The sequence below is a fragment of the Lagopus leucura genome, unplaced genomic scaffold, assembly GCF_019238085.1.
Source record: "Lagopus leucura isolate 7727_CA_CO unplaced genomic scaffold, USGS_WTPT01 Super-Scaffold_73, whole genome shotgun sequence".
Lineage (NCBI taxonomy): Eukaryota > Metazoa > Chordata > Aves > Galliformes > Phasianidae > Lagopus > Lagopus leucura.
In genome coordinates, this window is record NW_024962252.1 from 40477501 (window position 1) to 40490096 (window position 12596).

The 12596-nt window shown below is 48.4% G+C and overlaps 1 protein-coding gene across 5 annotated transcripts; it reads left to right on the forward strand.

The window, feature by feature from the left end:
- Positions 1-5350: 5350 nt before the first annotated feature.
- On the forward strand, positions 5351-11412 carry VGLL2 (vestigial like family member 2). Of its 5 annotated transcripts, XM_042862205.1 has the most exons (6): positions 5351-5467; positions 5601-5788; positions 7428-7719; positions 8922-9419; positions 9581-9639; positions 10251-11412. In XM_042862205.1, exons 2-6 carry the CDS (start codon positions 5708-5710, stop codon positions 10332-10334), a joined length of 1014 nt encoding a protein of 337 aa, XP_042718139.1. In that variant the 5' UTR covers positions 5351-5467; positions 5601-5707; the 3' UTR covers positions 10335-11412. The 5 variants fall into 5 exon arrangements, with proteins under 5 accessions (XP_042718139.1, XP_042718134.1, XP_042718136.1 ...); XM_042862200.1 differs by lacking the exon at positions 9581-9639 and having other exon boundaries at positions 5360-5467; XM_042862202.1 differs by lacking the exon at positions 9581-9639 and having other exon boundaries at positions 5363-5467; positions 10412-11412.
- The last annotated feature ends 1184 nt before the right edge of the window (positions 11413-12596 follow it).

A 12596-nucleotide genomic window follows, 5' to 3' on the forward strand; every position in this document is an offset into this window, starting at 1 on the left:
CATTTTCCCAGTGACATTTTTTTGAGGCTTAGCCAAATGCACATTGAAGAAAATTGAACTGAACCTGTCAGCCCCTCCAGTATGATAAGTGTTGCCTGTTCTGAACAATTGATGGTCTCACTCATGAGAGACTTAATCATGGAAGCAAATGGGAATCTTTCTTTTTCCCATCTTAGCTTTGCATTGTCTTTATTACACAAAAGACAGAGCAGGCAAAAATAAAAGCATATACATTACCTGTTTATGCTCAGCTAAGAATCTAGGAGTCTTACTGTTTCCTTGCATCTAGCCACTCACTTTCTCAAGCTTTCTCTGCCACCTACCTCCCTCTGTCTGAAACTTTATCTGCAAAGGTGAAAAGGAAAACATTCCTAAAATGAAAACATTTATGGAAAGTAAGGTCTTCTCATTATAACACTTTTTCCTTTTCCTTTTTTTTTTTTCCAAAGCAAAACATGCAGGTGTATGACGGTGTGCCATCAAAATCACAGAGTATGGTTACTGCAAAGGAGTTAAGTGGATATGCTGTGTTAGTAAGTCTGTGCATAAGCAATTTCAGTGGGCCTTGAAACTGCCTGTTCCTACTTTCACTACTTAGTAATGAGAATATGCATAACAAACCAGAAAAAAAACATGCTATTTTGTGATTGGGAACCGTTATTAGGGAACATTTTGCCTGATACTGTCTCTTTGTCATGAGCACAAATGAGGAAATACGTATTTTATATATTATATATAAGCACAAAAAAATACTAATAGAACATCTTGGTGAATGCATCTTGGAACAAGGCCAGTTTGGTTGCTGGGTGACTTGGGTGGTTCTGTGCCCATGAAGCAAAAGTATGCAGTGATGCAGCTCAGATCCCAGTCTGCTGAGGTACTTGCATCACAAAAGCTGCTACCTTTGCCTCTGAGGACCAGACCAAGCCTATTCTCATACCAGTTCTTTAAAAAGCTTCAATGAGCCTTGTAAAAGCAAGCCCTACTTTCAATGTGCCCAGTGTCTTCTCACACATGTTAATCTATTCCCTCATGACAGCTCTAGGCTTCCCTTCCAGCCCTGCACAATTATCTCTTCATCTGCTACAATCAGCAGAGCAGGGACAGGTGATGCCATGGGCTGATGGGCAAAGAGGATTGGGCCAAAGGAGTGAGTGACATACACCAGATGCCGGCCCGGCCCCACTGCAGCTCCTTGACATGCATCAGTGAGGGGAAATCACTGCATGCACTCCAGCTGCTGCAGAACCCGTTGCTGGAGCAGACGCATTATACAAACCGTTACTCAGTAGTAGCTGTGCATGTAATGAAAAAACAGGCAGCAGTCAGTTCAGAGAGCAATGGAGAGGAGGGGAGGAGTGGAAAGAAAAGAGGGAAAAAGCACTCCTTCAAAGAAAGATCAAAATTAATGACAAAATGTTTTGAGATTGAAAATTAAATGCAAAACAAAACTGAGTTCCCTCAAGACAATAAAGAATAGAAGATCAATGATACTTGTCCTTACCATGCTGATTTTAATCTGTAAGCTTCATTAATTCAATGCCCATTAATGCAACCAAACCAGCAATTCTGAGCCTGAAATCTTCACTCACATGGACCCAGGGACTGCACCTCAGAAACCTCCCTGGGAAAACCACAGTAGCAGTTGCCATGTCCTAAGAAGAAACAGAGAGCTTTTAGGAAGGCTGAGCACAGGGACTACAAGGATAAGAAACAAAAATGGAGGTGTTGAACTTCATTCATTTCAGCCAGATTTCACCACTGAAAATCCACCAATGATATTTGTAACTTAAAGTTAGGTATGCACTGAACCCTTCAGACATTTGAGAATAAAATAAGAGCACAGAAGAGGGAAGCCTTTGAAACCAAAGTTAGTGTCTCATAGAGGAGACATTACACACAAAAATGAAGCACGGAGAAAATGGACAAAAATGCATAAAACTGGAGCAGCAGAAAATCTTTATTATTATATAGGAGTATTTGTGTTAGATAGTTTGTGAACTGTTCAAGATGCTTATGGACAATTTGAAAATGGATACAAATTCTCACCAACAAATTTTGTATGTAACGTACTGGCAAGAAGGCTGGTGAGTAAGATGGGAAAAGGGACATATGGAAAGACAAGCGGATAACTGGTAAGCCAGAGGGCACTTTCAAGCAAGTGGCATGTGAATGGAGCCAGTAGCAGTGCTGCACATCTAGGAACACAGCAGGTGGGCAGTGGAAAGGGTCCTGGAAAGAATGACACTATGGGCAGCATGAGCAGGTGTCATATGATTGCATGGCATCGCCAAAGCATTGGGTTGGTTGCATGAGTATCAGTCAGCTATATGACAGCTCAAAAGAAACATCAGAAATAGCCCCCTACCATCTGTCCTCATCACAGTGCAGTCCATAGTTTAGGACTCCTAAAGTGAAAATACGTGGAGCTCCCAGTGGGAAATCAGGGAAGTGTGCACTCCTTGTCTTTAAAATTCTGTTGTGGCAACAAACAAACAAACAAACAAATAGATGCAATCCTCAAGCATAAACAGAAGTTGCTAAAAGGTACTTTACTTCATACACAACTCTGGCAAGAAAGGTATTAAAAGTAGTAATGAGTTCTTGTTTCAAAATTTTAAAATCATTGTTGAAAAATTGTACAGAGTACAAGAAAGAAGGTATAAAAAGTCTGCAGAAAATCAAGGAGCTGTATCTGTGTCTACTCTCAGGAAAAAAAAGGTAAATATGTGGAATAAAAAAGTTTTCACAGAATATCACATCTGAAAGGACACTTCAGCTACGTGCAATAAGGCATTACATGAAGCAACAGCTGGAAGCTGGAGCCAGATCTACTCCAAGTGGAAGTGGGAAGCATTGAAGGCTGTTCAGAGCAGCGATAAACTGCTAAGGCAGAGACAGAATTCCCCATGCAGCCTGCAGTCTCTCCCAGTTGGCAGAGTGTGCCTTTCTGGAGTCAACATTAGTTTCCCCAAGCTTCTGAAAAACTGTATTATCAACAGCATAAGAAATACACTTGGGCCGATTCAAAACCGGAAGGATCTCTACTGGTCAATAAATGTTTAATTCCTGGATTGTATGTTGGCTAAGCAGACCGCTGTGCACAGGATGCACAGGTGCTGGTGCTGGATGCAGCATTCACAGGGATGGTGGGCAGCCATGCTGTCAGTCCTGTCACATTTCCCTTGCCTTTTTTTGTCCCTGTCTTTCTGAATGTTAATGCTTTGTTTGATGGGGTGTTTTCTTGTCCAGAGAACTGTTCACAGTAATGCCCCATTCTTTTGTGAAAGATTACAGCTTGATTAGAAGATAACTTTGAATTGTGTTATAGGAATGAGCCCAAGGCATGTTGCAAGGTTCTGTGACTCACTGTTTGTCTGAGACCACCATTCTTCAGCCATAGCAAGAAGCTACAAAACAAGATTTCCTTTTCACATTACTGCTATGAAACATTACCTGTCCATGAACACAGGCCGAGGCCCATGTCAGTACTTTCATGGTACATAGCCAGCTCTAACCTGTATCCTTTCTAAAAATGTTCTTTCCCTCTTTGTTATCATTTTTTTTTTTTTCTCTCTCTAGGATAACTCAGATGGTTTTATTTCAAGCCTTTGTTGTTCTTTATGTGAGTCAACTCACCTAAAGTCCTTTAGTTAGGACCAAGAAAAACCATTTATATATAATTATACTTAAGCAGTGAGATCATTATTGAATATAATGCTGACCTAAGAATTCCAGGATAATTTCCTATATGGAGAGTGATTTCAGAGAGTGCTAAAGCAATGCCGACACTTTTTCACGAGTGCTCACACTGCTCTGGCTTGAAGTACAACAGTTTGCTCGTGTCTTACATTAGGCAGTTTTACAGTCAAATAGCTGTTACAAAAGAAGCCGTGTACACAACAGACCTCGTCAGCACCACTTCCAGTAACATCTACCTGGGAGTGAAGCAAACCCACTCAATTCAGCCCTCAGGGAATGATTGTCCAGCAGACACAGCCTGGACTCTGCCACACTGTTGCACACAGTTGCATTTTGTTGCTGCGCTTTGCTTTTTTCTCCTTGAGCAAAGCACATGCTCAGCCGAGGCGAGAGTCAGGTGTTACCTTTGCTATTGCACAAAGTCACTGGAGAAGAGCTTGTGCAGCCAGCAGGGAAATTTCAGAGCACGTGTTCCAAGCGTACTCACTTGTAAATGTGTCACCCAGCAGGCTGACACCTTTGAGACAGGCCCCAACCTTCTGGGGATGGGGACGCTCCCTGATGGGGACACCAGGCTGGGAGAGGGGCCCTGTGGTCCCAGTGAGGTCCCTCAACCTCCTGCTGCAGGAAGCTGGTGCATTCCTCCACTGAGCGCAGCCTTTTGGATGCCAGCCATGGGGTGATTCCTTCCCACTACTGTGGCTATTTGCTTCCTGAACAGGAGAAGTGAAGCCATGGAGTATTAGATACATTTATTTTTTAAGGCCTGGTACCTACAGTCCTTCTCCTTGTTCCCATCCCAGCCATAAGCATACAATTCGTTTGGGTTGGCAGCACGGGAAGCAGTGCTGGGACTGAGCTGTGCAACCTGGGTTGCATTGCAGTACAGAAAACAAATCTACTGAATTAGAAGAGGGAGGAAAAAATATTTGAATTATGAATTTTCTGCACCTGGTGCAGAAAACAACAACAACAACAACAAAAACTTATGCTCATTAGGCACTGAAATACGATATTTTTTTGGCAAAGGATAAGCATTCACAACAGTTCCTAGAATCTGGATTATAAAAATTGTATTTTTGATAAACAAAGCAGAGACAAATACAAATCTTTTTAATTATAAGGATTTTCTTCTATAATATAATGAAAGAATTCCAGGCCTTCAAAATTCAAAGTGTTCACTCTTTTCAGTTTTCCCTTTGAAAACCAAGAAATATTCTTTCATTTTTCCCCCATAGTTTTGTCTTCATTTCAAAAGCCCTAAAACTAAGCTCAGTCGGGCCCCTTTCCTCAGTCGCTGTGAGCCGTGCTATGGATGCTTCAGGGGTTGGCATCGACATGAGAGCCTCCATCCTCGTATTACACACCGAGTTCTCGTACACACCACCGTCGAAGCTGCTTTGGGATGCGTTCACCTGTCCGTGTGCATGCGCTCACCGGGAAGCCGTGAAATAAGCCGCTTTACCTCCCCGACAGGTTGTTTTTACTACAGGAACTGTGCACAAGCATCCTCATTCATTCCCGGCATTTCCCATCCTACGTTTCTAGGGAGGTTCCTCCCGTTGAGATAACTTTTCTCCAGCTTTGGCTGATCCCGGAGCTCTGGTGCCAGCGCTCCCAGGAGCACGCTGGGTTTGGGAGACATTACCTTCCCTGCAGGACGGTCCCCGCTTCGTCCGGGAAAACACGCCCCGGCACGGCGGGTGGAAGGGAAAGGGCAGGAGAGAGCGACGGCTGCAGGGGGCTCTTCCCTCCCTGCCCTGGTGTGAGTGCCCTCGTCTTGCGGAGACGCAGCGCGGCTGCGGGTGCCGGGAGGGGAGCCGAGCTGCGTGGGGGGGAGGCAGAGTCGGGGGACTTCAGCGCGGCGCGGTCTCACCCCTCAATCACTCCTCCCACAGTGAGCTGTGCCTCTTAACCCCCGGGATCCTCCCTCCCGCCGAGCACTGCTCCGCTCTGCAGAACGCGAGTTGATGACCGAAAAACGAATTAGCGGCCGCGGACAGCCATGAGCTGTCTGGATGTTATGTACCAAGTGTATGGTCCTCCCCAGCCGTACTTCGCCGCTGCCTACAGCCCCTACCCGCAGGTACGTGGGGTGGGAGGGGTGGCGACGGGAGGGTGGCCCCGAGCCTCACCAAAAGGAAAAAGGCAAAAGGAGAAGGGGAGGGGGTGGGGGAGAAGAGCAGGAGTTTGCGATGGTGAGCGAAGCGGGGCTGCATCCCACCCTGGTGCGGGGCTCGGCACGGTACGTACTGCCGGGACTGCGGGAGAGAACAGGACTTCAGATCCGATATGTCATTTAAGGGATTTTTTTTCCCTTTTTTTTTTCTTTTTTTTTTTCTTCCTTTCCTGGACCGGGCTCCATCCGAGCTGGACGACTGCGGGCAACGATGCCCCCGGGTTGCAGAGGGCTACCGGGAAGGGCGAGGGAGGGCTGCCCGGGGTGCTTCCCGACCGCCGCCGCGGGAGAAGCAGTGCACCGCTCTTCACATGGTTACCGGGGATGCTCCCACTCCAGCCCCGCTCGGCGGCGGGACCCCGCGGGCTGCCCTGGAGACACCCGTAAGGGGATGCCTGTGCGTGTGCAGCCCGGGCTGTATGCTGAGCCCCGCGTTCCTGTACCCTCGGCAGCACCTGCAGCACCTCTCAGTTTCCCGTTTCTTTGGAGGTGTTTTTCTTCCTTCCTTCTTTTTTTTTTTTTTTTTTTTTTTTTTTTTTTAATTAATTAATTTATTTAGTTTTTTCTCCCCTTATCACTTCGGAATAGGAAAACGGCTTTCCCCAGCAAACGAAAAATAGGAGCGGTAGAGGCGGAAGCGCCCCGGGCCGCGGACAGGCGGCAGCCCCGGACGTGCGGGGCTGGGGGCGGGCAGTCACGCTCCTCTCCTCTCCTCTCCTCTCCGCACAGCCGCGGCGTGGCGGCTCGCGGGACACCTCCAGCCCTGGCAGCGAGGCCGGCATACCTGTTACAAATAGCAGATGATGTCTTCCCCCACCTTGCCCCCCCACCCGCCCGTCCGCACGCGGGTGACATTATTTAGGGGGCTAATTATTAGCTCAATGGCTGAGCCGGCAGCCAAGTGGAAAGGCAGCAGCCACGGAGCGACGTTATTAGATATCCCGCGCGGCTCGGTCCAGGGCTCCCGGCGGCCCGACCCTCGTTCTTCCTCCTGCCCGCTCCGGCCCGCCGTCCCCGGCTCATCTTAAGGAACTCGCGGCGGCTGCTGTCAGAGAGACTTCGGGAAACATCTGAGTGCCTGCCGCTCTTTATTTCTCCCGGCAGGATCCAGTAAAAATTGTGTAATCCTGAAGGAAATACCTGAGGCTTCCCGCTAGACAGAGAAATGCTTTCTGCCCTGAGACGCGTTTGAAGCGGACAGACTTTGATTTTTTTTCCCTTCCTGCCGTTTTCCGCTTTGTTTTGTAGGTCACTCTTCTGCCTTTCCCTCGGTGCCGGGATCCGGCCCGCAAAGCGCCTTCTGAGTGCTGAACTTCGTGCAGGGAGCTGAGTCCCTCGCGTCACCCCGCTCCCGGCAGTGCCCGTCCCTCCCTGCACTTCCAGGCTCGGGTGCCCCGGGGGTGCGGCAGGACCACAGCTCCTGCATGGAACTCCGAGCGGGCCCGGGCGCTGCATCCCGCCTGGCACGTGGACGGAGGGCCGGGACGGGGGTCAGCACACCTCGTTGCTCCCTTTCCCGTCCTCCCTCTCCTCTCTCTCCCTCCAGAAACTCGCCTTGTACTCCAAAATGCAAGAAGCCCCGGAGAGCGGCAGCAGCGCCGGCGCGAGCAGCTCCTTCTCCAGCCACGCCGCAGCCAGCATCAAGGAGGAGGAGTGCAGCCCCGAGAAGGAGAGGCCCCCCGAGGCTGAGTACATCAGCTCCCGGTGCGTCCTCTTCACCTACTTCCAAGGGGACATCAGCGCCGTGGTGGACGAGCACTTCAGCCGGGCGCTCAGCCAGCCCAGCAGCTTCTCGCTCGGCAGCGCCAAGGCGACTCGGAACGCCGGCTCCTGGCGGGGTGAGCACCGAGGAGGGGTGCAAGTGCTGGGGTTCCGCGAATGCGGGGAGTGTGGAGGTGCAGGGCTAAGAACCACGGCAGGAATCCCCCGTGTCCCCTCTTGGTTTTGAGTTTGGGACTGCGATGAGCAAAGGTGGGAGCAGTAAGAGAAGTGGATGCAGGCGTGAATCTTTTGTACCATTTTACACCTCATAGTTTCATAGGGTGCCTAGGGTGGCAGGGAACAGCTGGCCTCAGGCATTGCTGCAGAGCAGCTTCTGGGACCATCCCTCACCTATCAGTGCCCAACTGAGAGCTGATTGCTCACTCTCTCCTTGAATTCCCATCAGTTTTCTAAGAATGAAATACTGGTTAAAGTATTTCGTAAGTGGAAGATGCTCAGCACTGAAAGCTGAAAGATTTCTTAGCTCCTCAGGAACTGCTTCCCTTTCTCCTGAGTAATACCAGAAGGTGCAGAGCTGACGTACCTCCCTGACAAATGTTCGTATCGGCAACACTGTCTGTTCACAATCAATAATGCGTAGTACCTTCTGCACTATTAGTTATCTCCATTCCACTTCACACTGGGCAAGAAAAGCATAAGGTCCTTACCCTCTGCACTGTCAATCCTCAAAGAGCTGCAGAATGCTTCCCAAGCATGTTAACAAAAGCCCCAAGAAGCAAGAACAAGTCCAATGCAATAGACAGGGAAATTACCCCCACATAGATTTAGCATATTTAAGCTGATTGCACAGCTCATGCTGTTCATGACTGCTTTGAAACTACACTGAGGAAGTAGATACTTTCCTGGCAGTGTTTGGCATCCTCTAAGGTGTTGAGCAGCGTAAATGCTTCAAGAGGGAGATTAGTTAAAAAAAAAGAAAGAAAGAGAGAAATCCAACCTTGACAATTGCTGTGCTTCATAATTGTTCTGACTCAGTTTCCAGATTGAGAGAAAAAGGTGTTTCTCTCACCTTAGATAACAATCTTTTCCCTGAAGAAGTACTAAAAGAAGCCTAGCCTGGAGCAAATTGCTCCAGCCCCGGGCTAATTGTGCTGGATGATTGGGCTGGGGAGGGCTGCTGGGAAGCAGTTTTGTGTGTTTTTGTGTGTTTGGTGGTTGTTTGGAAGATAACCACAGCATGAGAGTGAAGAGAAGCACTAGTGAGTCAGATGCCAGGACTGAGAGTGCTCATCCGCCTTTCCTTTCTCTCTGCATCTAGATGGCTCCTTCCCGATGAGCCAGCGCAGCTTCCCCCCATCCTTCTGGAACAGCACCTACCAGCCCTCCTCGGTCCCCGTCACCCTTAGCAGCCCCCTGGCTGCCCACAGCGAGCTGCCCTTCACCACCGCGGACCCCTATGCCCCAGCCTCCCTGCACGGCCACCTGCATCAGGGTGGCCCTGAGGCCTGGCATCACGCCCACCACCACCACCACCACCATCCCTACCTCGGGACGCAGAGCACAGCCTACCCCCGCCCCGCAGCCATGCACGAGGTCTACGGCCCTCATTTTGACCCTCGCTATGGCTCCCTGCTGGTGCCCACCGCCTCCGTCCGCCCCCACCGCCTCACTCCCACCGCCGTGCCCACACCGGTCAGCCCACCCTGTGAGCTGGGCAAGGGCGAGGCAGGCCCTGCTGCTGCCTGGACGACACCGGGACCCTTCCCCAATGCGGCGGGAGACGTGGCACAGAGCCTCGGCCTCAACGTGGACGCAGGTGAAGAGAGGTCCCTGGCCCCTTGGGATCCCCCCAGCTCAGGGCTACCCCTGCCCTGAGGTGGTGGAGGGGAGGGCACTGTAGAGGGCAGCTAGAGGAAACATATGGGTGTGCGAGCTCCCAACCCATGCTGCATGTCCTTCTTTGCATTCCTTGGCCAGGCAAGCAAGAGCAATGTGTCACCCACTCAACATTTCTGGATCCCAAGACATGCTCTGAGGTAGTGCTTGCTTTGGGCCTTTCTCTGTGCTGGAAGCCTGATGCAGCCCCGAGGGCTGTGGCCAAAGGGCAGTCCCACAGCTCTGTGAATTTCTGCAGCTTTCTAAACAGTTTCCTCTGTTTACTTTTTTTTTTCTCCCAGTTTTCAAAAAATGCTGTTGTATCTGCTGAGCATGTAAGGGCAACAGCTATCCCTGTGACCAGGAAAGTTGGTGCTGGTCGCCTGCCCCTGGCCAGGTGCTGGCATGTAGGGCTGTGTGCCCAGTGGTGCTGCAGAGGGGACAGAGTCATGGCCAGCAGTGCCAGCTCATCAGGCTGTGTCTGTGGAGGCAAGAAAAGCCTGCTCGGCTGCTTGGGTTCCTCGTGATGAAGCCTGGTGACAGCAGTCACTGGTGGCTCCGTGCAGCCTCACTTCAGTTTAGAAAGAGATATGTGCCTGTCCTCACTGCAGCCAGGGCTCTTCTTGCTTCATTGCTTTCTTCTAGCCCTGGGGAGCCCAGGCTTCAGCTGAGCCTCTGATCTCATGTGGCAGAAATGGAGTTTGTCTTTCTCTTTCCTTAAATGCTTGTATCTATTTTTTCTTCTTCCCTTTTTTCTTCTCTCCATTCTCAGGTTTGCAGCCTCAGGACAAAAGCAAGGATCTGTACTGGTTTTAGAGCTGTCCTTCACTCTTCCTCCCCTGGCTCTCCCCTGTAGATCTCTGCCTCTAGGCATGGTGGCATTCGGAGCTGAAGTCGGGTCAGTTTGTAACAGCTTCTGGTCTTGGTTTGCAGCTCGGCGTTACTCCTTCTGTGGTGGATCCCTTCTGAGCTGACGAGCTGACTCAGAGCCTCCCAGACCCCCTTGCCCTTTTCCAAGCCTACCATGGCCCTGCAGCTTGGGGACAGACAACGGGACTTAAAACAACTTGGCTTTGCAAGGATGAACCTTTAGACTTATTTTGGAGAGGAAAACCCTTCTGTTGAAAGAGGAGAGCCAAAGACCATGAACTATTTAAACAAACTCCACAGCCAGAACTGCAGTAGGACTATTTTAAAAGAGTCAAATGACATCACAAACAGTGATGAAAAACCACTGGCCTTCTTACAAGGGACAGAGGAAATCATGATTATTTCAGTGGTGTGAATATTTTTTTATGACAGTGAAAATCATTTCTTGATTTCAACTTGGGAAAAACTATTCAGCAGTTTTGAACTGGATTCTTACTTTACATTGCAGAAAAGTGAAAGGAGAAGAAATTGGAACTCACTAACATTTTTGGACTACTGAGGAGCTAGTCAGATTTTTCAGCATTGTGGTTATGAGTGGCAAGCGTCTAGCTTGGGCCACCTGCCTAGCTTGGGCCACCTGCCTTGGGCTTACAGAAGTGCAGCTGTTCCACGGACAACTGTTCAAACTCCAGAAATATGAAAACCAAGGTGGCACTTGTCAGAATTTGACATAACATTTGCATTGAATATGTAATGGTTGTTTGTTTTCTTTTCTTTTTTTTTTTACAAGAAGCATTTTATGGTGAAAACAAAACCCTCTTAAAGAAGGGGGAGAAAGGAAAGCCAGGAAAAATTGCTCACCCTCAACCTGATAGCCTTTAAGGGGAACATCACAAGGAAAAGCACATGTGGGACAATAGGTCTGGGTTGCCTCTAACGCTTCCCTTTGTCTACTTGTTGCTGTCATTTTGTCACTTTAATAATTGTCTTGTTTTGGTTTGAAAGGGGGAATAAGATATCTATTTGACGGTAGGAAAGCTACATTAAAGGTATTCCTTCTTTCACCCTGCGTGTTTTTATAGGGAATTAAAATTGAAAAAGAGAAATGGGGAAGATTAGAAACTTCAGGATGGAAAAGGAGAAAATAAATACCTGTAGTGTGGATGGAGTGAGTTATTTTACTAGTTTGCATTAAAGCTAACTAGGAATCCTAGCAGCTGAAAATATATTCTTAACGAGTAGAAAATATGGTGATATATACAAAAGACAAGAATATGCAATGTTGTGGCAATGCTGCCTCTTAGCATAGGGTGTCTCTGTAGGATAGGCTGCAGAAAGGGTGGACCCCATAGTAAGAGGCGTTTCTTCATGAAGTTGTTAGAAGAGGGAACTATATTTTGCACTGTGCTATTCTGCACTGGTACATTAAAATGTTGTTATAGAGGGTCAAATGACTAATTAAACAGAAACAGTAAGTTTGCCCTATGCTTGCAAGCTGACGCTTTTACAGGCAAAGCATCAGATCCCATAACTACAGCGTTTCATTTTGTTCTGTCTTTTCTTAATAAAACATCTTTAATGGCAGACAAAGTTCAGTGCACGTGAGAGTCCTGACATCATCCTTCTGACACCAGGAGAAGCAGTAGGAAACAGACTTTTGTGCCGTGATAGGGGATTTTACATTCTGAGACTTTGGCAAAATGTTTCCAAATGTGTTGGAAATGGAGAACTTGTTGCTCCAAGTTCCATCTCCACTAGAAGTACATTTAAGGGGAAGAACAGGAGCATTAACTGCAAGACAACAATAAAGCAGTGAGAATAAATATTGTGAGAAGCAGGCAAGGAGCTGCATTGAAATAAAAAGAGGGCAGAACATCCCCGGTCAGAGCTGGGTAAAGGGCAGGAGGCGGCTTGCGGTGGTGCTTCAGCCGGACAAACCCACAAGCATTTCATCACAGCCCCCGGCTAGCTGGCAGGCTGGAAAGGGCAAGGAAACAGCTCCAGATCTTGTAGTGCTGGTTAAACCACAAATGTTCTAAGTCTTCTATCATGAAGGAAGACAGCAGCACTTAGCAGGAGAAAAATAACTAAAAATCGCTTTTAACTTTATTGCTGCAGAGGCTTGAAGATGGCAGGGTCATTCTGTGAAGAGTCACCTGCATTTTCTTTAAGCTCTTTTTAAAGTTTAAGGTTTTTTTTCCCCTTTCCTTTCCTTTCCTTTCCTTTCCTTTCCTTTCCTTTCCTTTCC

Bases quoted from the DNA above. Each gene is read 5' to 3' on its own strand.
- VGLL2 (XM_042862205.1), top strand. From the start codon at position 5,708: ATGAGCTGTCTGGATGTTATGTACCAAGTGTATGGTCCTCCCCAGCCG. The intron at 9,420-9,580 runs GTGAAGAGAGGT...TTCCTTGGCCAG, and splicing joins CGGCCTCAACGTGGACGCAG to GCAAGCAAGAGCAATGTGTC. The intron at 9,640-10,250 runs GTAGTGCTTGCT...CTCCATTCTCAG, and splicing joins ATCCCAAGACATGCTCTGAG to GTTTGCAGCCTCAGGACAAA.